This window comes from Musa acuminata, chromosome BXJ3-6 (genome assembly GCF_036884655.1).
Source record: "Musa acuminata AAA Group cultivar baxijiao chromosome BXJ3-6, Cavendish_Baxijiao_AAA, whole genome shotgun sequence".
NCBI classification, from domain to species: domain Eukaryota; kingdom Viridiplantae; phylum Streptophyta; class Magnoliopsida; order Zingiberales; family Musaceae; genus Musa; species Musa acuminata.
In genome coordinates, this window is record NC_088354.1 from 36,596,902 (window position 1) to 36,623,073 (window position 26,172).

At 38.5% G+C, this 26,172-nt stretch overlaps 2 protein-coding genes and 1 pseudogene across 3 annotated transcripts; all 3 read left to right on the forward strand.

The window, feature by feature from the left end:
• Positions 1-943: 943 nt before the first annotated feature.
• LOC103989420 (probable serine/threonine-protein kinase WNK1) lies at positions 944-11,187 on the forward strand (annotated as a pseudogene).
• Positions 11,188-11,554: 367 nt separating this feature from the next.
• LOC135581221 (protein neprosin-like) lies at positions 11,555-15,231 on the forward strand. 2 transcript variants are annotated; one of them, XM_065157091.1, is made up of 7 exons: positions 11,555-11,711; positions 13,257-13,343; positions 13,435-13,689; positions 13,820-13,984; positions 14,091-14,144; positions 14,309-14,455; positions 14,577-15,231. In XM_065157091.1, exons 1-7 carry the CDS (start codon positions 11,625-11,627, stop codon positions 14,952-14,954), a joined length of 1,173 nt encoding a protein of 390 aa, XP_065013163.1. In that variant the 5' UTR covers positions 11,555-11,624; the 3' UTR covers positions 14,955-15,231. The 2 variants fall into 2 exon arrangements, with proteins under 2 accessions (XP_065013163.1, XP_065013162.1); XM_065157090.1 differs by lacking the exon at positions 11,555-11,711 and adding an exon at positions 11,740-12,964.
• A 4,589-nt stretch (positions 15,232-19,820) lies between these two features.
• Positions 19,821-23,351, forward strand: LOC103989422 (tubulin alpha-3 chain). Its single transcript, XM_009408255.3, has 5 exons — positions 19,821-20,130; positions 21,081-21,295; positions 21,392-21,591; positions 22,257-22,765; positions 22,871-23,351. The coding sequence occupies exons 1-5, from the start codon at positions 20,018-20,020 to the stop codon at positions 23,181-23,183; spliced, it is 1,350 nt and encodes a 449-aa protein (XP_009406530.1). The 5' UTR covers positions 19,821-20,017; the 3' UTR covers positions 23,184-23,351.
• The last annotated feature ends 2,821 nt before the right edge of the window (positions 23,352-26,172 follow it).

Below are 26,172 nucleotides of genomic sequence, written 5' to 3' on the forward strand. Positions count from 1 at the left end.
TATTTATATTATTTTTTTCATGATATGATATAATGGGTGAAAAAAAGTGATATCAATTTTTCTTTTCTTTCATCGGTCATCGTTGTTGTCGTCGGTCCGATTTCGAATTTTCATTCATTATGTATATTATTTGGGAAATAAATTATTGTTGAATTGAGGAAGAACATTGGATGTGAATTAATATAAAAATAAAATGAAAAAAATTACTTGGTCCATATGAAACCAATAAAATTGAGCTGATAAGTTTGGCATAGTCTATCTACAAAAGAGAACACCTTGCATGAGTGGAAAACTTGCACCACCTGCACTTGTCAAAGAGATTGATGCACACAAAAAGAACATGATATATAATACAGTACTTTGGAGACTCATTGGGAGAGACTTCACTCTTTCAACCCACTTAATGATGCTTTGTGGCATTGAGATTTACATGTACCCAAATTTCCATAACAACACAAACATATTTATGGTAGTGAGAGAAATGTCTGACAAAGTTATCTCAAGAGTCAAGGTTGCCACATGTTGGGGAGTATACCATTAATTCTTCATCAAGATAGCTTGTTCATTACATGATTTATTCTGGTCATCTCTTTCTATCATGGTGGAGATAAACTCCTTGAGGAAGCCTTCAAAAACATAAAATTGAAGGCTTGAATTAGTTAATTTCTTTCTTTATTTATTTTTTTAAAAATAATATTTAAATAGTTCAAAATTGAAAGCTTAAAATTCTTAACTATATAATAACAATGTGGAAGAATCCAATCTCATAAATTGGATGATAAAATTAATCTAATTAATATATTAATCAAAATTTATATTTTTATAATTTCATATAATATAATATAATATAAGAATGATGTGATTTAAAGGTTGGACTCTTCATCTGTTCTTATTCTCCACTCCCCATTGAGATGATATTATGAAACAGCTTTGTTGTTCAGCTACAAAAAAATTAATATTATTGTTTATGTGAAACTCCCCAAAGCTATTCCCAAAATCCCCCATCCATCCCTTCAATCCAAATCTTTATTTAGTAAGCATGTCTGTGTCTAGAAGTTGGATTTCATGGTTCCAATCTCCCATCATCCTTCAACTACTCTGCCTATAATTCCCACTTCTCCCCTCCAATCTCCTTCTAGGTGCCAAAGACCAAGTGTTTCCATCTGTGCCTGGCTACACTTGCCTTCTTGCTCCCCTTCATGGTCCTCCACAGAATGATGGGTGTTGAAGTCCAAGAACCACATCACTCAGAATTTGTGGAGGTTGATCCCACTGGAAGATATGGCAGAGTACTTGCACTTCCAACTCCTTCAGTTTTCAGTTAATGCTTATTGGAGCAGTGCTCATCTTTTTGTTTGGTTTCTTTCTCTTCTTCTCTGTAGTACAATGACATCCTTGGCAGGGGAGCTTCAAAGACAGTGTATGAACACTTTCACCTGTTGCTCCACATGCTCAATATATTGAATTTCTTTGTTCATTTAAGGAGCTAATTACTATTTTTTTCCTTCTTTGATTTCATGTAATGTGATGCCAGTTATAGGGCTTTTGATGAGTATGAAGGTACTGAGGTTGCCTGGAACCAAGTGCAGCTCCATGATTTCCTGAAGAGCCCTGACAACCTGGAGAGGCTTTATTGTGAGATCCACCTTCTCAAGACTTTGAAGCACCAGAACATTATGAGGTCTTATGCCTCTTGGTTGGACACCTGCCACTCGAACATCAATTTTGTTACTGAGTTGTTCTCCTCTGGCACTCTCAGGCAGTAAGCTGATATGTTCCTTCTGCTATTTTATTTCAGCAAGATCTTTGATGAAAGACTCTTGTGAACTTTTTCATGGACTGTTGTACATTTTCTTGTAATCATGTAAGAAATGTGTGGATATATAGGTATACGCAAAAGCACAGAAGGGTTAATATCAGGGCAATAAAGCATTGGTGTAGGCAGATCCTTAGTGGCCTTCGCTACCTCCACAGCCATGACCCCCCTATCATCCACAGGGACCTCAAGTGTGACAACATCTTCATTAATGGGAACCAAGGTGAGGTCAAGATCGGTGATCTCGGCCTAGCTGTTATACTCCAGAATTCACCTGCTGTCCGTTGTGTTGGTATGGTCGCCGTAGACACCAATTATAAACTTCAAAGAGTTTTGCAGATTTCACCCATCGATCTTCTGCCTGTTCTATCATGATGAGCATCCATTTCTTATTGGTAATTTGAATTGTCGGCAGGAACACCAGAGTTCATGGCTCCAGAGGTATATGAGGAGGAATACAATGAACTAGTGGACATATACTCGTTTGGGATGTGCGTCTTGGAAATGGTCACTTTCGAGTACCCTTACAGCGAATGCGCCCACCCTGTGCAGATATACAAGAAAGTTATCTCTGTAAGAAATCTCAATATTCAAGACTAATTGTAATGCTTTCTTGTTATGTTTATTGTATCAGTAAGGATAGCCTTCATTTTACCTCTAGAGAACCAAACCTGAAGCTTTGTATAGAGTGAAGGACCCTGGGGTAAGGCAATTTGTTGAAAAATGTCTTGCCGCAGCATCTGAAAGGTTTTCTGCCAGGGATCTGCTTAATGATGCTTTTCTTCAAGTCGATGATTTTGGTTTTCATTATGTTGAAGGAAACGTCAGCAGTATCGGTCATATTATGAGGAAACCTTCCCTTGAATTTATTCAAGTTAAATGCTCCTTGACTGCTAATGAGCATGCAAACAGTCTTTGCCATGAGATGGAATTGGAGAATAGCTGGGGCTATGATGCCACCAATGTTAGAGTGCAGAGAGCAGACATCTTCCACAGTCACGAAGATGCGAGTCCTGTTAATGTGGACATTACAATAGAAGGAAATAGAAGAGAAGACGGGATCATCTTCTTGAGGCTAAGGATTTCAGACAAAGATGGTAATAGTGTAATTTTTCTTGTATTGATTCTTTGATATAAAAGATTTGAGGAAACCAAGTCTTACGATTTGTTTTGCAGGTCATGCACGAAACGTTTATTTCCTCTTTGACATTGAAGCTGATACTTCAATGAGTGTCGCCACCGAGATGGTAGCAGAGTTAGATATTACAGAGTATGATGTGACTATAATAGCAGATATGATTGATGGAGAGGTTGCTTCACTTGTACCACAGTGGAAGCCAGGTCCAGCAGTAGAAGGAATTCCAGGACTTCCTTCACCAGCCTTCTGCCAGAATTATGCCTGCAATGTTTCATCATGCGGTTCTCTTCTGGACTCCCTCTCATTGAAAAATCAATCTACACTAAAATAAAATCAGTTCACTGCTGCCAAATTGAATGCGACGAAACACGTGGTTAATTTGAAGAGATAGCATACATAGTCAAATGATCCATTCTTCCTGCGGGTTGCTATTGGTAAGTCAACCTGATGGGCCTGATGGTAGCTACTTGAAATTGAGGTTTAATCACTCAAATGAAGAATGTGAATAACTTGACCTATCGATAAGAGATGAAAAGGTTATACACATGGATGACTGCATAGAAAACGACTTGAGAATATCTCTGCACCAGTTGTGCTTGGGATCTCACCAGCGACACTGTCTTCATTTATCACAACTTACTCATATTACGGAAATGTTCCGGAAATATTCATGAGCTGCATCACTCAAGGTATCAGATGGAACTACAAGAACAAAGCAATCAACAGCTAGGAGGATAAAAAGGAATGTTGCACCCATCCCAGACTTTGGCGAAAATCACGTTCTTCATTTCTTAAATCTGTACTAGTTTCCAATGAAAGAAGACTGGTGGAGTCTATTTTTACTTGGGAAACATTACTCATTCCATATCCTTCAAATTGACACAAATCATGCCTCTACGATCAGGACAGCCCCTGATGATTTGAATTAGGTGAAGTCTGCAGGCGGTCCTGTGTTAATGTTCATGTCAAAGAACTTGTATCCTGAAGCCGTTATCGCAAGTGCACATGCCACAACCAAGATTTTTCCTGCCTGCAAGGCTCTTTCAGATCCACACTGCCACTGTATATGACTTCATTCCAAATATTTTGCATCAGAAGTTTTAGTCCTTCACCTGCCATATTTGTGTATTGTTCTTTATGTATTCTTTCATTAATCCATGTAAAACAGTTTATTATTAGGATAGACAAGGATTGTTATCTGTATGCATATACTGCAATAGATACTAAAGCCGCATATTAAGATTTGTCCAAGGGCATGAAGCATTTAACATGATTTGATGAGTTTATTCAGTATGATAATTTTCATTTTCTGGATCATTAGTCTTTTGCTGAAACTGGTCATACGTTTGAAAATATTAGGTCAAACCATGAACTGCAAACTGTTTATGAAATAGAAGCATTTAGTGTTCATTCTTAGGATATTGAAGCTGGTGTTGATATTCTTTGACTGGCACAAGTCAGAAAATGAGTGCCAAATGAAGAAGCCGAAATAATTTAGAATTCTATGGATCTCCCAATCAACCTTTCCTTCTTTTCTGGTATGTCTACAGTGGCTTCCACCACATGCTTTCTTCTTTCCAATTTAATGAACTCAGTTTCAGGCCTGCAAGTCTTAATCTACAGCTATTCAGCAACCAAGGTGTTGAACAAAGCCACAAAGAAAAATAATAGTGTATCGAGATAAGGAAATGGATGGAAAGCGATAGTTGAAATGATCAACCATTGAAAGAGACAAAGTGATAAGAAATGTTAAAAGTCAGCTATATAATTTGGTGATAAGCATCAACTTAAATTTTGGTGAATCGTAGAGAAAAAAGGTAGGTCATATATTGAATCTTTATTATTGTTGGAAGGGAACAAAGAGCACTTCTTCTTGCCTGCTTGTTTACATTCACAACATGTATTCCACAGAGGCACATTGCTCAATAGCAAATCCTTCTTGTATGTTTATCACATGCCGTGATATCTGTAGGCACATATATTATGTTATCTTCTAAGAGTATCTTTAGTTCCTTTGATGTCACCACCTCTTCAAGATCTACGGCATGAAAGTGCCAGCATCAACATCAGCATCTCTTTTGCATCTTTTTTGAATTTATCTTATTGGAAAATCACTATGAATTAGTAAATGCAAGTTTATACTCAAATTTGATAGAAGGTTTAAACCTTAAGCTTTAAAGCAACTTTGTCTTCTCTGCACACAGGCAAGAATGATGAGATCATGCATTTAGATACCAAAACTTACTTTCTGTTAGGTAGGTAGGAGCTTTAGCTGCATAGATGGTGTTTTTGTCTTCTTTACAACTTATGAGTTGATCAAGTATTAGTTAATTATATTCTTTATTCTAGACTTTCTCTATATTTTTATTTCTCCTCTGATCTCTTCTTTTTCTTCTAGCGTCTTCTCTTTATCCTTCAATTCTATTTTCGAGGACACCTTCCTTGACAAAAGGCACAGTTCCCATCAAATGCTCGAAGAAAAAGGACTAAAAGGGAGGTTCTTTTGTTTTAGGGAGAGGAGGCCTTTAGTTTGACAGTGAGCTCGGCTGATAGTTTTGGCATCATACTGCATTGGATGAAGACAACCACTAGTTGCATAATCGAAGTGAATTAGGAACTGTCACTGAAACAGAAGCCAATGAGTACTTCCTGGCTGTATTACTTGTATAAAGTTGGCTCCTCTTCTTCGTTTTACTCTTCTTATTTCTCTAATTAACGTAATTCTTCTTCTTCCAATCCTCATCTCCTTATTCTTCTTCTTCTTCTTTCTTATCATCATCATTTTCTTCTTCTTTTAATCTTCTTATTTTTCTTATTCCTTTTCTTCTAATTCATTTTTTTTCAACCTTTTCTGTTCTTCGCCAACCTCAACTCCTGAAATTTTGATGTGCAAATGAAAGATGTGCTCTTGAAGCGGGGAAGCACCAATATTCAATAATCTTTCATTTGCATTGGAAAACAACAACTGGTATTACAGATCATCTCATAAGAAATCAGGTTCCAAAATCCAACATCTAGTTGTCTTAGTATAATCAACCTTAGATATGGTCAGATGCATGCTTTAATCCTCATTACTATATGGCAGAGTGTCATACATGTATGAAAGAACAAATATTCTTGGGAAGGATGGATTCAAACTTGTGCAACTAACTAAAGTAATTAAGAAGTTTTGGTTTGTATTTCGATAATCTTACGCCAAACATAGCATAAGATAGTCTGTAGAGGAAGAAAATGGTAACTGTGTAAGCATGGTCGTAGTAAAGGGTGGAAAAAAACACAAAGATGGACTAGCTCAAGTACACCATAATATCACAACATTTTGTGAATCAATTATCACCAACCTACAATGCTTCCTCTACTGAAAGCTTAAATATGATTGAACTTTCACAGATGTGGTTTTCCAAATATCCACCAGGTGATGGAAGAAATTGATCTCTGGTATCACCAACAGCTTCACACCAAATCGTGACCTAAGAAACATCAAATTTTATACTGGACTATGAAATGTGACCAGTAGAGTTTGGTGACATAATTGATTGTCCTAAGATCATCGAGGTCTGATTTGTCTATGGATTTCATGCCTTTTAAATCTTTGCTAAATCTAGGCTGTGTCACATTTCCTCCATCTGTTGAATGCTGATTTTTGCTACATTATCCATTTTGTTCTGAAACTAAGCTCAGTGATGGGAAAAGATCTATAACAAATGTCGAACATTGATACAAGTTGTCTTTGAAACTATATAAGTAAGATGGAATTGTTTTCTTTATTACCGTGGTTCTGTGCTCACCCTTGAGACAATCTATTCTTTTAGTTACCTAAGATCTGATACTAACTTCCTGGAGTTGAAGAGAGTTAAAGATGGATCAGATAGTGAATTGCGGCAAACACTAATAGACAGACATTTTTGTTCTCATAATTTCGTGTCTTGAAGTTTCTTGGCATGCAAAAACTTGATATTAGGATTCATATAATGCACCCAAAATTAACTAGTTAGTGCTTCCAATGTTTACTTCTAAATTATCAAGAATTTGTTCTATCCAAGGAAAAGCCCTTTAACATGTTCATTGAGTTGAGATCTGCATTCCAGAGGAAAACCTGCTTATGTACTTGATGGTAAAATTAAGGCATACTCCTGTTATTAATAATGTGGGACAGGCTTCATCTTTTTGCCATAGCATTAGTGAAATAAATTCCAATGATTCTGTTGGTTGAAATTTAACATGTACTCTTTCAGGTGAAGTGGCAAAACTCTTGCAGATGCAGGTTTGATCTGTACTCCAAGTTTGACAGAGCCATACAGAAAAGACGGAGAGACTCGTCCCACAATTCTGCCATACTCTAATTTCACTGAAGTGAGTCCTTTCAATCAAAGTTTATCTGCCAATAAATTTGTATTTATTTTGCTGATTTGGATCATTTTTAATATCTTATAAGTATTCAACTTGGGGATTTACTCACCTGATCACCTAAACATTAGCTTGAATGAGCCATCCTTTACTCTTCTCTTTGTTATAGATTTGTCTAGTATCTCTGCAAGCCTCTAAAGTCTAAACAGTAGTACAACATGGAATTCAGAAAGTTGATATCATGCATGTAAATTTGTGATTTCATTCTCATAAGAACATAGGTATACAGGTTTGATCTGTACTCCAAGTTTGACAGAGCCATACAGGAAAGACGGAGAGACTCATCCCACAATTCTTCCATACTCTAATTTCACTGAAGTGAGTCCTTTCCTTCAAAGTTTATCTGCCACTAAATTTGTATTTATTTTGCTGATTTGGATCATTTTTAATATCTTATAAGTATTCAACTTGGGGATTTACTCACCTGATCACCTAAACATTAGCTTGAATGGGCCATCCTTTTCTCTTCTCTTTGTTATAGATTTGTCTAGTATCTCTGCAAACCTCTAAACAATAGTACAACATGGAAATCAGAAAGTTGATATCATGCATGTAAATTTGTGATTGCATTCTCATAAGAACATAGGTATACAAGAGGGATCAAATTTATATTATCATATGTGTTTTAATATCCCTTCACTAATTATATAGTTGCCTCTGTATTCATCTGTCACTTCTGTCACAGCACATATGCTTATTGGATCACATCATATTGGAGATAGATTAAATTGCTGTCAATAAAGTATTGTCCTTTTCTATTCTCTTTTTAGTTTTTGACTTTTTTGGTACCTTGCAAGTCTCTAAGCAGTACAGCATGCTAATCAGTAACATAATATTGATTATTTGGAAATACCGGAAAGTTGATATCATGTACATAAGGTTGAAATTATAGCTACATAAGAACATAACTATACATGAAGGAATAATTTTCAATTACCATATGTATGTTGTAAATTGTATATTGCAATAATATAGTGTTAATGTAAATATTCTACTTTGTTATTTCTATGCTTTCTGAATTGATGTCCTTATTGATTTCCATTTCTTAGAATTACTTTGTGGCATAGTAGGATTATGTTTGAAGAAGTTCTTTGTGACTGACTGAGCTTTCATAATGGAATTGAGTTCAGGATTCCAATTAGTGATCATGGTATTTTTGTAAGGATGTCCATTGAACCAAAGTTCATGAGTAATCTACTGCAAGAATGAGAGTCAAATATAAATCATCTCCTTCATTGCTGAAGCATTTATGCTAATGAGTCTGTATGAATTAAGAAAACTGTCAGAAATGCTACATGAATAAACTGAGAGGAAACCTGAAACTAGTTTTATTGGAGTTCTTGTCAAATTCAAGATCAGGGGAACACTAGCTTAAATAAGTTTAAATTTATTTGAAATCTATATTGCAATATACAGTATGTATTTGCCATGCACACAGAGAAAAAAATGTAAAACTTTCTAAAAGAGGTTGTCAAAGTAAAAAAAATAAAAACATGTGATTCATGGTTAAAACATGATCTTAGAAGTAAGACTTTCTCAACAAATGATTTTTCTAATTTCTAAATTAATATCCCAAATCATTTTCTGTTATATTTGAAAATTTATGTTAAAAGTACTGAACAAAAATCAAAATAAAAATAGGAAAATAAAAAATAGTATGGGAAGAAAAATAAAACACAAATTATTCTAACCTAGAGAGGGATTACCTGCTTTGAAAAGAGTTTGTATTTTTTATATATATAAAGGAAGCCTTTTTGAGATGAAACTGGTTATCCATTGCATCTCCAAATCTGCATTCATGCTTGGTGTGATATCAACTGGAAACCAGCAATTGCTTTTTGTTCTTTTGGTTGCTTCCTTTGATGGCATGATGGTACATGCAGTGATGAGGTTGGATTTGGTTTTCCTCAGTTGAATTGTATGGCTGACTTGAAACCTTTTCCCCAAAACACACATCATTTTCTAAGAAAATCTTCAAGTACTGATTAATTTGGAAAAAGGGATTGTTGAGAATGACTCCGACAGATGCTCTTCTGATGCTCAAAATTAAAATCTGTCAAGTTAAAAAATTGGAGCAATTAGAATAAGATACATAATGCACTTTTATCCAGACGTAATATCAAATTAAAAAATAAATGTTGGTAATGTTGGCTAACATTGGTTGTAGCAAAATGCAGCAACCTGAGAAAATATTCTTCTTGAATGTAGTTCATGCAAGAGGAATCTTATTATGTGCCTAGGCACATTTTGTTCACCAATATCATCATGGTTAACATTCATAAAGGGCACACCTTAGTAATAATGCTGGAAAATCAAGAACATGTTTGTTTTTCGATTCATCAAACGATTAATTTTCATTATATAAGGAAAAAAAGAGAAAATAAGAACACTGTTGTGGGTTCATCATGCTCCTGGTGGAGCTGCTTTTCAATAAAACACTACAAAATGCAACCATTCCAAAGTGCTTTGGTAAAGAAAAATGTTTTACCTTCCTTTTGGTGGCTTATAAATGCTGTTAAAAACATGGTAAAAGTTCTTCACATGGATTAACATGCATTGCCATCCAAAGGGGCATGATATCACACTTTCCTCATTGAATTCTTTAGATGGGCATCTCTTTTCCTTTCTTTACATAGGGAATCAAGGACATACTATGTTTTCTATTTATCAGATAATCAATTTTAATTGTATAGACAAAGAAAACAGAGGATTGTGGTGGATTCATAATGTACCTGGTGGAACTGCATTTCTAGGAAACACTACTAAATGCCACCACTTCAAAGTGGATATGGAAAATAAAATGTTTTAGCTTCCTTTTGATAGCTTATAAGTGCTTGTAAAAGCATATTTAAAGTTCTTCACATTGAATTAGCATGCATTGCCTTCCAAAAAGGCAAGAGATTGCACTTTTCTTCATTGAATTCTTTACATGGGTATCTTTTTATCTTTCTTTACATAGGGAACTTTCTCACTTGTCCAATTTAAAGTGGAAGAAGGATCAGTTGCTGATCTACAACTTTGTTCAACCACACATGAACTTTAATTTTAAGCTGCTTTTGGCCTTGAAAGTATGCTGATTCCTGATTCCCATGAGAAAAGCCAAGCCTTTGATTTGGAGTGTAATGGATACACAAGAAGAAGACGTGTTTGCCCCATCAACTAAAATTTCTCTCCCCAGGCTGGCCCAGAGGCAACCCACCCATTCAAATACAGAGAGCTTTAAGGAAGGTCCCCCCAACTGGTGACCTTTCTGTGGCCAAGAAGATGCTTTCCATTGTGCAATGAGGACAATTGTAAAGTTTGTTCCATATGATTCAGAAGAGGGTATTATTAAACAATTTCACCATTTATAACATGCATAATTTTTTGGGATTTTAGTGTCATTTTGTGACTGGTTATCTACAAGCACAACCATGTGTGCTTGCAGCTGTTCTTGTACATGAAGGGAAATTAAGTGTGCTGAAGACTGGTCTTTATATCAGGAGTGGATGTGTTAGAATGCACTATGAAAAGTAAAGGAGAAAGAGAACAGGGACTATGGCTTTAAGAATGGCTGAAATGTGATGAGATTTCTCAGTTCCTTTCAAAACTTCCCCAGCTATCCATTGCAATAGAATATAGGTGGGGGATTGTTAGTGCCCAAGCTTGAGTGGCTTGTAGCTAAAAGAAAGCATCATCTATGAAGCATATCTTTAGATAAAATGGAAAGGGCAAAGAAAGGTTGCAGGTGACTAAAGTTGAGATTCTTCATTCTTTTATGTGGCTCAATGGAAAGCAAGAAAAATGGATAGTGGCCCAACTATGTTGCAAGGAGAAGACAGTGGACATGAGGTGTTCTTTCTTTTTTCTTTCTTCTGTTTTAACTTGGGACTCAGTCGATTGAGCATGCCTTTATGAAAGCTATAAAATGTAAACAACTTTCCAGGTTTTTGGATAATTCCATTGATTTCCATGAATATAGTGGGAAAAAAACTGAAATTTTCTGCATATTCTGCCTGTCTTATGAAAATTTGCAATTTTTCTCCAGCTTCTTTTTTTCCTCTAAGATTCTCTTTTATTTTTCTTGGTTTCAGTACAGCATGCATGCTATCATTGATCCATGTTGCAGCTCATGCTTCAGAAAACACAAATTGGAAATATTGGAAGAAACTCTGAATATTCTGGTTCCAGGATAACATGCAATGCTATTATTAATTTGTGTGGCAGTTCATGCTTGAAGACAAATCATGGAGAAGGCGAAATCTACATCAATGATGCAGAGCCATGGCTACTGGCATCTCATGGTCAAAGCACCTCCAGAACAGCCATGAATGGTGCAGACATACCACACTGGCTGCAGAGGAACCATGTGTAAGATTTTATAGTGTTCATCTCTGCTTCCTCTGTCAGAACTCTCTATTATTTAGTTCCACAAATGACATGCTCTGTTCTTACATCATTATTCAAAGAACACACATGTAGCAGCAGAAGGAACAATAGCATCAAAACATGATGTTTAGAAGATCCTCTTCTCTTCAGCTTTCACCACCACCACCATCACGTTGTGTTTACTGGTCATCGGTTAGATCAGTCCTTCCCAACAGAAGTCAAAGTTGTGTTCTTTATTTCTTGGAAGTCTGGTCACCAGCTGCATCAATAGTTGTGCGTGTCAGGTTCCGCACAACCATGCAATTAATATACGAGGGGAAACGCCAATTGATCTCCACCAGAACGCTCCGCCTCGGTGCACGGAGGACTGGCGGGTCTTGTTGCACCACCGTGGACGCACGTGAGATGTGCGGTGGTCGCAGCTGCCGGGTACCAACCATGGGTGGTGCGTGGGAGACGAGGTGTTAAAGGAGGGGAGAAGAAGCAAGTGCTTCGGGAACAGTAAAAAGGTCTGCTTGGGAGGGGAAAAGCGAAGCAGAGTGTGAGAGAGATAAGAGACATCAGCTGCTTCGACCCCACAACTGGGAGGAGGAAGATGACAGTGACTGCTATATCAATGCATTCTATATCATAATATCATTACGTCGTTTAGCAGTAGTAGTACCACACAGGGAGGCGAGAGAGTGAGGGAGGGGGTGGGGGTGACACATTCGCATCTTTTATGGTCAATCGCTGCGTGGGTTCACGGAGCGAGATAGAGCGAGAGAGTACTTTTTAGACTACGCGCACCTGCCTTCCTTCCCATTTTTCACAGTCCAACGGATAGATACATCATGTCAGAGGCACCGAGAAAAGACTAGAGAGAGAGAGAGTGTGTGTGTGTGTCTGTGCGTGTTTGGGGTTCTTGAGGATCAGGAAGGGTGAAAAGAGGATTTACGTTGCGGCCAAAATGGCGGCGAGGGTGGAAGAATCAAGAGGAAGAGGAACTGAACTGTGGAAATAGCAGTTGCTCTGGAGAGCGAGCGAGCGAGCGAGCGAGAAGGGGAGCAAGGAGGAGGATGGCGGCACGCGTTAGCGCGATGCACGTGATGGTGTGGCTACTGGTGGCGGCGGCGGCGACCTGCTTCTCGTGCGCCGGTGCCGGGAGCGTGCGGCGGGCACCGGCGACGAGGCAGAGGTTGGAGGTGCAGCGGCACCTCAAGAGGCTCAACAAGCAGGCTGTCAAGAGCATAAAGGTCGCTCCTTTCTCTCTTCTTTCTTGAGCTTTTTCGCCCCTTCTTCTTTTACTCTCTTTTGACATCAAGGTCTTCCTCGAGAGTGAAGTTGCTCAACGGAGCTCGTTCTTGGGTGTTCTATACTTTGATTCGAGTTAATTCGTGTTGGTCTTACAAGTAATTCTCACACAAATTTCTGCTTCTTGTTCTTACGATAACTTCGTGTCTTAAACAGTAAGATGAATCGTTGATGATGCTCCACTTTCTGCCCATCCCTGTTTCTGGATAAAACTAATTGTTTGAAGTAATGCAGAGCCCGGATGGAGATATCATAGACTGTGTGCACATCTCCCACCAGCCAGCCTTTGATCACCCTTTCCTCAAGAACCACACTATCCAGGTCCACTTCCCCTCTCTCTCCTCACTTTCTCTTCTTTTCATGGTTGGTGGTTTCTCTTCCTTGCTGATGCTTTTGATGCCGAACTTTTCAGATGAGGCCAGCTTTCCACCCAGAAGGCCTACTGTTTGATGAGAGCAAGGTTGCATCACAGAAGAAGACGCCTTCAATGGCTCAGCTCTGGCATCAAAATGGGAGGTGCCCTGAGGACACCATCCCCATCAGGAGGACAAAGAGGGATGATGTGCTGAGGGCCAGCTCTGTCAAAAGGTATGGTAAGAAGAAGCACAGGAGCATCCCAAACCCATTGTCCATTGATCCTGACCTTCTCAATGAGAGTGGCCATCAGGTACAGACAAAGGAAAAAAGATAATAATCAAAAGTGGCTTTGAATGACAAAGTTCTGCTACTACTACTACTACTACATATCTTTCACACTCCCTTTCTCATTTGCTCTGTTCTTGGGTCTTTTTGAGTAGCATGCAATTGCTTATGTAGAGGGGGATACATATTATGGAGCCAAGGCCACCATAAATGTGTGGGAGCCAAGGATTCAGCAGTCTAATGAGTTCAGTCTGTCTCAGCTCTGGATTCTGGGGGGCTCCTTTGGGGAGGACCTCAACAGCATTGAAGCTGGTTGGCAGGTTGCTTTTGTTGTACTTGCAACAAAAATCTAGTAATTTTGATTTTGTAGAATTGAAAAAGAATTATGTTCAAACATTAATTTCTGTTGGTATGAAAAATACTCAGGTCAGCCCAGATCTGTATGGGGATAACAACACAAGACTCTTTACTTACTGGACTGTGAGTTAACATGATCCTTTGACTCCCTCTCCATCCCTCTCTGTTCTATTTCATAGTTCTTTCTTCGCATTTTACTAAATATGTAGAAAGGAAGATTGGTGTTTATACAATCAACCAAACTAGACAGTTGGATCAATCCTAACATTTTTCTTGTGTAATTTTAGAGTGACTCCTATCAAGCAACAGGCTGCTACAACCTACTCTGCTCTGGATTCATTCAAATCAACAGTGAGATTGCAATGGGTGCAGCAATCTATCCACTCTCTCGATATGGTGGTTCCCAATATGATATCAGTATACTTGTTTGGAAGGTGAAAACAATCCTAAAACTTGTTGGCAGCTGTGAAATATTGCAGTTATCTTGTTTATACTTCTTAGTTGATCGGTATGCATGCACCATTGGTAATAAGAAGGATCGAATTACTTGATCAGGATCCAAAGGAAGGGCATTGGTGGATGCAGTTTGGGAACGACTATGTGCTAGGTTACTGGCCTTCTTTCCTTTTCTCTTACTTGGCGGACAGTGCTTCCATGGTGGAATGGGGAGGGGAAGTTGTGAACTCAGAACCAGATGGTGAGCACACCTCGACCGCGATGGGCAGTGGCCATTTCCCTGAAGAAGGATTCGGCAGATCAAGCTACTTCAGAAACATACAGATAGTTGATGAATCCAACAATTTGAAGGCACCTAGAGGAGTTGGCACCTTCACTGAGCAATCCAACTGCTATGATGTGCAGACAGGCAATAGTAATCACTGGGGGCACTTCTTCTACTATGGCGGTCCTGGTAGAAACTCTAATTGTCCATAGAAACTCAAACTCCTCACTTCTTTGTATACTTTGGCATCATATAATCATCCTTTTTAACTGGTAGGGCTCTCTTAATGAGTGGTTTTAGTTCCCTGTGTCACTTTGACCATATAATCTCTCCATAGAAGAGCGTGGAGGGATAAAGCTGAAGCTTCTGTAAGAGAAACAAGCTTGTGGTTGTCTTGTTCCAGCCATTTTGTGTCTTTGTAACTTTGGAGTCCTTTGTTCTGTTTTATCATGACAGTGAATGAGATTTTGTGTCTGCTTGGTTAAAGCACATCAGATTTTTTTCTTTTTTTTTTTGGCTACTGCCAAACAATAAGCATGGGACATGATTAAGATTGAGATTGGTGGTGAATAGTTGTAAAAGGTGCACAGGGAATAAAGAACCTTGAGAGGGGATGTTTGTGCTTGAGAAGTCACACTAGTGGCTTCCTTCATCTCTGCTTTGTCCTTCAGCACACTTTTTGTTCTTACATTCATGTTAGATTCATGAAACCTATTCCATGGACAGAAAGACAAGAAAAAAATATGTAGATTAGAATGGCCACTTCTTTTTGATGTCATGCAACACACTCTGAAGGATTTATGTAGAATTTTCTTTGATTTAAATTCTTGTTCTCATTCTGATACCCTATGTTCAGAGATGGTAAAGGTCAAACATTGGATAGGTAACTACAAGAAAAATTGAGACAAATCCTAGATGAATGAAAGAAATATGTTCTTGAACTCCCAAGTTTGGAGTCAATTATATAGAATGGTTTGATAGGAATGAATCTTTACAAAACTGGGAGAAGGTAGTGACACTCAGAATCAATCAATGTGCTCCATGTGGCACAGCAACAGGACAGAAAGTTAACAAACAATGATGATGTTCTTCTGCTTGCCATCACCACATGTGGATGATTGATTGAGCTAAAGCTCTCACACAGCATGGGAACAGTGAATCCAGTGTCTTCATATTCATGGATGAGCTGATTAAAGCTATTGATTTCCCCTCACCTTTACAAAAGTGTCATTGCTGAGCTGTTTACCTTTGAGAATGTTGCTGTCAACTTCCTAAAACTTCTGCCACATACAACTGCACAGGAATCACAGCACTAGTAGTTGAGCAGAAAAATACTGACCACACTACTGTTGGATCTCTATGAATCTATCTTCTATGAAACCTCAAGTTTGAGATAAGAGAAGCCTCTTATATGCAGACTTACTACCCCTTCACATGCAATCAACTATGTAGAAGAGATGGAAGCCATCTCAAACTTTTCTCAAATGCATATCTTTTCCTATTTATATCAATTCCAAATATGATTAATTGGTACCCTAATCCTGCTTAAACAAGTTGAGCAAAAAAGGAAAATCCAGCCTGCTAAATGAATGTTTTATCTTTCATAACCTTCTTCTTATAATAACAATTTACAATAAGAAACAACATTTGAAATGAATGCTCAACCAGAATACTTCCTACTATTCCTCTTTATGAGATGGTATCTAAAGTACAACTAGAAAATAAGTTAAGGAAGCTGAAGGCTCAACCACAATAGTTCAAGAATAGACAAAAACCTACTACTTCTTTTGTCACACTTCATGAATAGCTGGTTTTTTATCATATTACTAGCATCTTTGAAAGTGTTTCTGCCTTCTTGGGGATATGAATAAAGACTTCATATAGAATTGGTAATGATTTATGTCAGCACAACACTTGAGATGGAAACATAAATCCCACAAGACTTCAATGTTTCTTTTAGCCATTTTCACATGGCAGATTAACAAGCACAAATATCATGTATCAGAAAAGGAGGCCAAAAGGCTTTTCAGTGAATTGTTTCCAACAAGATACTCGAAGGTAGACCAGAAAGAGCTGTGTTCCATTGGCAAAGTCTTGCTGCAAAATCTCATGGCATTCTTTGAAGAATGCAAAACAGATGAAGCAAATGTCATGTTGGAATATGAGAGAGCAAAAGCTCATAATTTTCCTAATTTCTTTCTCCCTCTATATCCTCTGGGAGTGGATCTTTTTTGCCTTTTTTTTTCTTTTCCATTTTTAAAGTAATTTTATTATGATTTTTTCATCAAAATATTGGTTTAATTGAATTTTTTGTTCTAACATATGCAACATTGGTGGATGCTTCTCCTGGCAGATGAGGGACAGCTAGAACATGGCCCATGCAACTGTTGCACCAACCTGTGAACACACATCATCATCATCATCATCATCCTCCTCCACAAGCCAAGGAAAAAAACCCTAACTTGCTCATAATTAGACCTGTCAACCAACCAAGTCCATGGCAAAAGCAGAAGGCACAAGTGAAGCCAGCCTGTACTCTCCAAAACTCTATTTAGCCATCCCCTTATAAATCCCTCCTCCTCCCACAACACTACTTGCACTCCCATCCTCTCTGTACTTCCCTCCTCCTCCTCCATCTCATTGTAGCAATGGAGGCATCCCTCAAGCTCAGGCTTTTCTTCATCGCCGTGATCACCATCGCGATGGCCTCTTCCGTGGTCGAGAAGGCCGCCGCCGCCGAAGCTCCTGCTCCCAGCCCCACCTCCGGAGCCTCAGCCTCGTCCGCCACTGCCTTAGCTGCTGCTTCTTTGCTCGCCCTCGCCTTCGGCTCTCTCTTCTGCTGAGCAACATGTTTACCTGTCCTCTCTGTCGTAGCATTTTCTTCTCCTTTCGTTCTTCTATTGCCATGGGTGGATTTGACTGATGTGTGTGTATCTGTTTGTGTATACGTATGATGGAGGTGGGGGGAGAGAGTCACTTCATGTATGGCTGTAGATCTTTATCACTTCCATGGTGTCTATTATGATGTGATTCATTTTATTGGAGAAAATAAACAGATTGTGTCATACCAACACTCATCATATATCTGCAAATACTTTGTTTTGATGCATATTCTTGCTGGAAACTGAGATCTGAAGAATCTCAGAAAAGTGCAGGTCAATATTCACTGTGAAACTGGATTACACACTGAGAAGTGCAAGATGGGTGTCATAGCCAACATAATGCCTGTCATTCAAGAGAAAGGAACCAATTAACAGAAGAATTTTAAGCAACATTAAGTGGATAAACTTGTCTGCAATTCTAAATGAGGTTTGTGAGCTTTACGGAGATAAGAAAAAGAGTATCTGCAAAGAACTTAGCATTGCAGGTCTGCAACAAGAAACAGTTCTTGAAGGCATTGCACTTTCTTCGAGCTTGCTGAAACCATTTGGTGAATGGAGACAAAGAATCCATTGGTGGAAGTCGGAGAAGTGTCACATGGGTTCTCGATCATGAGATGATCCCACCAATCGCATAAACAAATGAATATTCCTTGAGATTATGAAGAACATGATCTCCGAAGATGTTTCAGCAAGATATTTAGGATGAGAAGTGAAGTCTAAGCAACAACTGGGAACTCATGATTAAAAGGTATCAGACATGAAACATATACTGCGACACTGCACTTTTGCTAACAGTGCAGCCACAGTGAGCCATGATTTGCTGATATTATCTAGCGAGAAAGTAAGATGACGAGAGTACGATGAACTACACGACTCTCGGGAAGTATGATCGACATTAAAGAAACACTAAAGAAGATTTTGTTACTGGAAGCCATATGCATCAAATATCAGTCAAGCAATTATAGCATCTATAATTATTCATTGTCAATAGATAGGAGTCGTTCATGACAAGAAATTGTTGGGAACCTGCAGTTGTTGTTGCCATCATTCTTGACAAGATATTGCACCAGAAATTCTGGATAATGTCGTGTAAAATGCTTTCATCAATCTTATTATTACGAAGGACACGACAGTAGGATGAACAGTATCCAAAAGCAAAGATCGAGCAGAGTAATTATTAGAAACTACGGAAATTGTTAGTTCTTTAACGAGTTTTATTATGACCCGATGGGTTAACTAGTCTATCAACTTCGTTTGGTCTAAATCATTGACCAAAATATTTAAGCTGAAGTTAATAGTAGTACACTCATTAGACTCTTATAACTTAATTTTAATCTTGTCCACTTTCAATGGGACAAGGTGTTACAAGTTTATTTACTGTACTGTGGTTGACCGATGGTCGAGCAAAAGCAAAAGCTGACATTTAGGTCTGTATGATGCACTTGAACCGGGTTCAGAGTCGAGTATTTGGTTGGATACGTGACAATTAATTGGGTTCGGTTTGGATTTCTCATATATTTGGATAATTATTTAGGAGGATGAGATTTATAATAATTAGTTTATAATATTCGGAGACGGACGGCTCAGATGGATTGTGGGCGACCGGGGGAAACTACCGGGCGCGGCGATCACGACAGGTAGACGTCACTTGCTACCGTACGGTGGATCTGCAATGATGGAGGAGTGGGGCGGGGATCTTTAAAAGGCTGGAGAGCAACATCACAGCTCAGATTGGGTCCCACGTCCACATGGCTTACGAAGCCAGCGTAGCAAACAGTCGCTTCTTGCGTTCTGCCCCCTCTAATCATCTGGAATTACGTGGAAGAAACAATTCTGGATCTGTTTGTACTGTGCTTAAAACAATAAGAAATATCTAAAAATAGCATATTTGCCCATAAATATTTTAATATAGAATATATATTTTTATTATTCACAAATTAATCACTGGTACTTTAATATGTAATTTAAGTGGATATATGAGCAAATCATTTATTTATTAGAATGTATATGTAATTTTTCCGAAAGAGTGAACAATGGTACTTTAATATAAAATTCAAAACTTGCAAGGACTAGAAAGAAAAAACGTGCCCTGAACTGACTCCAGTAGGACAGACGTCGAAACGGCGGGGCCCGCTTGCCTCGCGTCACAACCTTTAAAGGCACGGCTCAAGTGGCGACGTACACGAAGCAGGCGAGAGTGATGCGTGAGCTGCTGTAGCGACGTACGTCGTTACGAAAGTCGTGGTCTTGAAGGGGCTCGCCGACCTGATCGACTCCTTTCCTTTTAATCCGAGGTCTCCTCCTCCGCCGATGCAAGGCAAGCTCGGCCATCGGAAGCCAGCGAATTGAAAGAGAGGGAGATCTCAAAAGGAGGAGGGGATAGAGAGGGGAAGATGAGGGAGATCATAAGCATCCACATCGGGCAGGCCGGCATCCAGGTGGGCAACGCCTGCTGGGAGCTCTACTGCCTCGAGCACGGCATCCAGCCCGATGGCATCATGCCTAGGTCTGTCTCTCGCTTCGGTTTCACATCGATTCTCCCTCTTCGACCCTCTTCTAGAGTTCCTCTTTTGTTGCTAATTTTTGTTTCTTATTTTCGTTGATAACATCGAAAAGTTCTACCTTTTTTGTTTCATCGTTTGCGGGGTACTTGTTTACTTCACCTTTGCTCTCCTAAAAATTTCCCCTTTTGATAGTAATATTTGTTTCTGCTCGCTACCATTTGTTTGGGGAAGAATCGATTTTTGTTTCTCTACTTCGTAGATGACCTCAAGCCGCTCTCTAGTATAAGGTCATTGGTCGTTTGGATCGTGTTGGCTGTTTGGAGATTTTTTCATGTCAACAGGAGAACAGGAAGAATGAACTCTAAGCCAAAGATCGTTCCTTTTTATGTTTTGCAATTAATGTTATTTTCTTTCATAAGAAAAAAAGGAACTCTGATCCCAGTACTGGATCGATGCATCTTTTTTTAAGAGAAGATGATATCGAGAACAATGGTCAATAATCTCTTTTTTTCAGAGTTTAGATCTGGACATAGTAAGTGCGCAGTTCAGAGATCATGAGTTTCGAGGTAGTCTGCAGCTTTTATGACACTTGATGAGACTAAATATTGTAGTGCTGAGGAGTAAAGTTGTGGCCGCTTATAGTACTCTTTCTATAATTGTAGCGGAGGGCATTTATTTCTCCATATGAATCTCCAATAACTGCTGTTACTTGTTCTCATCGATGGTCTACCTTCTTTTCCAATGCGTAGCTTTCATGATATTTGGTGAACTAGTACTTGTATTCTTCAAGATCTAATGAGTTAATCGATGTCCTTTTTCGAGTACATATATATTTCCATAATTGAATCAATGGGAATTGATTTTTTGCCTCATCAATCTATCAAAACCGTAGATCCTTGTTATGATCCATGATCTGTTTGGGTCTGCTGATATGTACTTCTACTTCTCGTAGTGATACTTCGGTAGGAGTTGCACAAGATGCTTTCAATACCTTCTTCAGTGAGACCAGTGCCGGCAAGCATGTCCCAAGAGCCATCTTTGTGGATCTGGAGCCCACCGTCATTGATGAAGTGAGAACTGGGACTTATCGCCAGCTCTTCCACCCAGAGCAGCTCATCTCTGGGAAGGAGGATGCCGCGAATAACTTTGCTCGGGGACACTATACAGGTAGCAGCACTTTTCTTTTCTCATGGTAGATTGTCTTGTTCTGGTTCTGGTACCAAGTTTGCACACTAATCTTTGATCTGTGTTCATGAACGGCAGTCGGGAAGGAAATTGTTGATCTCTGCCTTGATCGGGTTAGGAAACTGGCAGACAACTGCACTGGCTTGCAAGGGTTTTTGGTTTTCAGTGCTGTTGGTGGTGGAACTGGATCTGGTTTGGGTTCCTTGCTGCTAGAACGGTTGTCTGTGGATTATGGAAAGAAGTCAAAGCTAGGCTTCACCATATATCCTTCACCTCAGGTACCAATATGTTGTGCAAAGTACAGCTCGCTTTCATTTCATGCTGAACTACTTGATGGAACTTGTATGTTCGATTTGATGATTTTTATCTGTCGTGGATCTTTGAGATGCTTCAAGTTTTGGCTGTTAAGGCATGTATGTGCATGTTTCTTTTCATGTGGTCGACCTATTCTAAAAAGCACAATATTGGACACACTTAGTACTTAGTCATATCTGCAATATGGAAGATATGTTTTGGAAAAATTTGCCAAATTTTACTATAATCGAAATGATGCATTTTAAGATGTATAAATCTGAGGTTATAAATCACAACTTATAGCAGTCTGAAAAGATGATGCTATAAGTTTAACTGGTTATTAGAAGCACACTAAATAGAGCTTTTACCACAGCTTAGGCTCTATAAGTTCTGTTAAAATCAAAATTCTTATGACGACAATGGAATAAATTGACCATTGAATAAGAACAATATGATACCTGTGAACAAATGGTCCCCATTGGCATGTGCCCATCTGCAATAATGCACCTTATCTTCATGGGGCTTACATCAAATTATATGTGGGTGTTTGTTGTTTGATAGGTGGGGTCTGCAAGGCAGCAACTGCATGCACCTTGTCCTTCTGTTTGTCTCATAAATTGGACTTACCTGATGATATTTCTTATTGTAGGTCTCTACAGCAGTTGTGGAGCCATATAACAGTGTGCTTTCCACCCATTCGTTGTTGGAACACACAGATGTTGCAGTTCTTTTAGACAATGAAGCCATTTATGATATCTGCAGGAGATCTTTAGATATTGAAAGGCCAACCTATACCAACTTGAACCGGTTGATATCTCAAATCATATCCTCTTTAACCACTTCTCTGAGATTTGATGGAGCTATCAATGTAGATGTTACTGAGTTCCAGACCAATCTAGTACCTTATCCTAGAATTCATTTTATGCTCTCCTCTTATGCACCTGTTATTTCTGCTGAGAAAGCATACCATGAGCAGCTCTCTGTACCTGAAATTACAAATGCCGTTTTTGAGCCATCAAGCATGATGGCAAAATGTGACCCGAGGCATGGGAAATATATGGCTTGTTGTCTGATGTACCGTGGGGATGTTGTTCCCAAGGATGTGAATGCTGCTGTTGCAACCATCAAAACAAAGAGAACTGTGCAATTTGTTGACTGGTAAGCTTCTACTGTAGGAATTTCTTTCTTATCAGGTAACTAGTACAATTTGCAGGGTTTAATAAAGCTATCTGTCGGTATTGACTACATTGGTACTTTCTGAAGGTGCCCTACTGGTTTCAAGTGCGGAATCAACTATCAGCCACCTACAGTGGTCCCTGGTGGTGATTTGGCCAAGGTGCAGCGTGCTGTATGCATGATCAGCAACAATACTGCTGTTGCTGAGGTGTTCTCACGAATCGACCATAAATTCGATCTGATGTATGCAAAGCGTGCATTCGTCCATTGGTATGTTGGTGAGGGGATGGAAGAAGGTGAGTTCTCAGAGGCTCGGGAGGACTTGGCTGCTCTTGAAAAGGACTACGAGGAGGTCGGAGCAGAGGGTGCAGATGATGAAGATGAACCAGAAGACTATTAGATGTTTTTTGTTGCTTCCTAGTGATTGCTTGTGTCCTGTTATTGTGCATTCTTATGTATCTCCTTGTTTGTATTAGTCCTAAGGTGGCATGCATTTGTATTCTGTATTGCACTTGTTATTGATTTCAAATCATGGTTGCTAATACTACAACTTTATCAGTTTGGAAAAGTTTTGTTTTGTCACATTCAGTAGAATGAACAATTGTGATGAAGGGCCATAGAATCTTATTACAATTTATATGATATGGAATTGAGGGGAATGAAGGAAGACTGTATAGATTGTGGATATGGTTTAAATATGAAGGAATGATATGATGTCCTGGTATTAAGGGCCGTCAGGACAATATTAGGAAGAAGTTTGTTTGTAAGATTCTGCTTCCACTGTCAATATCTTTTTTTAATCATTGCTGTCCATTTTTTTTTTCCTTGTGGATGATCTAGTGTGCCAAGTGGCTTATGGATTAGGTTCTAATTAGCCTTCAAATAGAATGTCCTTGTCCATAATTCTTCATTTGGTTGCCTCAGCATTTTGCTTGATTTAGATATGTTTCTAGCAATGTCTTTGGGAGAGAGGATAGATAGCAAAGTACTAGAGCAACATGAATCCTTGATCTCAGGATCTCTCCACCAAATTATACCTTGTTTTAATTTATGCTCATGAAGAACTATAAATATATTTTTCTAAATCTTTTCAAAGTCATTCCATTTCCAGTGATCCTTTTGACAGAGTTTGGCTTGCCATTATTTCAGTACAGGAATTGATCAAAGAAAGAACATGCTGTCTAGTGTATACTGATGCAGTTTATTGCACAGAAGCAAAGGGCTTTTTCTTATTGTTATTAATAATTTCTTTGTTGCTCTTAACTCTTGTGATTTCCTTTTGTTGAAATCCATGTTTGCATATATGTTTTTGTGGGTATATAATCACACAAAATACATGTATGTCCTGTTTATATGTTTTTATAAGTGCATATCTCTTCCAGAGATTAGGCTTTGACTTGTAACAAAATTTTGTGTGTATTTGTACGAGTGAGAAATTTCGTACTCTTGTTTTACACTGTTTCGAAGATCAGACTTGTTCATTTGAATGTCAAATATTTTTAATATTTTCTTTCTTCATTTAAAGTTGTTCATGGGTATTTCTTAAAATTTCTGATTTTTTGTAACCTTGCCTTCTTGATGCATATTATAAAAACTTGTTTCCTTTTGTCTTTCTCTTGTCTTTCTCTCTTAGGCATATTCAGGGAGCTTTCAGATATAATTTTATATTTGTGTTTGAAGAGTTTCTTTATGGTTCCATTTCTAGGTCATGTCCTCTTTGATATGAATAAATGTTATATATACATCAATGGCTTTTTTTTCCTAGGGATCAGGCATCTTATCTGTTGTATTGTGGGTAAGAGTACAACAGAACTCCATTGGTTTGGAATATGTTTTATTTATCATAAAGAGTAAGTTTTGTCCAGCAGATGATAACAACTTTTCTCTGATATTATTTTGTTTTACAGGGACATGATTACTGCTTCTAATGATATGCTGACCTCAATCTTCACCAACCTCTCCCAGGCCATGTGAACCATCAAGCGAGGCCTGCACCAGCTCTCATTACCATCAACTGCAGCATAATCCAACATCAATTCTGTCCATGTTCCTCCTTAACCTGACCCAACAACAACTATACTCTGTAAGCGACCCTCAAACCTTTTCCTATTATTATCCAAGTTCAGATCCATTCTTTAAGGGTATAAAACTAGAATTGTAGCAGTGAAGTTGGAGAAAGGGGATCAAGGAAATTAACAGAGAAAAATAATGTGATGGAGCTCCACTAGCAGTGGAGACATGGTTACATCCTGATACAGAACTTTGACTTACATGATGGCTTATCCTTTATATAGGCTGTGGTTACTATGTTTCATCTCCTCTCCGTCCTCTCCTCTCCGTTAGTTTCTATTCTGTTAGTTGCTTTTATTTCATTCAGTAAGCACGACCCACCAGTACTTCACCTGATCATGTTTGCTTGTGACTTTCTCTGTTCAGCATGGATACCTGAGCTTAGTTGCATTATGGTGACAGGGGCCAGACTGGATCAAGAGATCAAGTTACTCAAGTTTTTTCAGATGACCAACCATGAGGATGTGAAAAGCCCAGGGGGCTGCAGCGATCATACTCACTTGGGTGAATCCTGCCTAGATATGGGCGTGAACATGTAAGTCTTTGTACAACAACAACACAACAAGCCGTGATGTTCCAGCTATTTGTGGTGTTGCAGTATTTGTGCCCTATTCAATTTGGGTGTTCTTGGGATTTTTTGGAAGAGTGATTATTTGCATTGTTATGGTATTTTTGTGTGCCTAAAACATCGGGTGTGTGATGATGCCATGGCAAAGCTCGATGAACTGCAACAGCTATCATTTTTCTTGAGCTTTGGACAAGGTTCTAAATATCAGTTTGATACTAATTTTTCGAGATTTTCTTGGAAGACCAGTTATTTTACATCATCATGGCAATTTGGAGTGCCTAAAACATTTGGTATGTACTGATACCATGGCAGAGTTTGATGAGCTGCAACAGATATCATAGTTCTTGAATTCTTGGATGAGGTTTTAAATATCAGCATGGTATTGGTTTCTTACAATTTTTGGAAGACTAGTTATTTTCATTGTTATGACATTTTGGGGTGCCTAAAACATCTTGCATGTGCTGATACCATGGAAAAGTTTGATGAATTACAGCAGCTATCATATTTCTTGAACTCTTGAACTCTTGAACGAGTATTTAAATGTTGGTTCGATGTCGGGTTCTTAAGATGTTAGTTTGACATTTTGGGGTGCCTAGGACATCTTGAATGTGATTATATCATGGCAAAGTTTGATGAACTGCGACAACCATTGTCTTGAAATATTCAACAGGATTTTAAATATCAACCTGATACCGATTTCTCAATAATTTTTGGAAGACTAGTTATTTGCAATGCTGTCATTTTGGAGTGA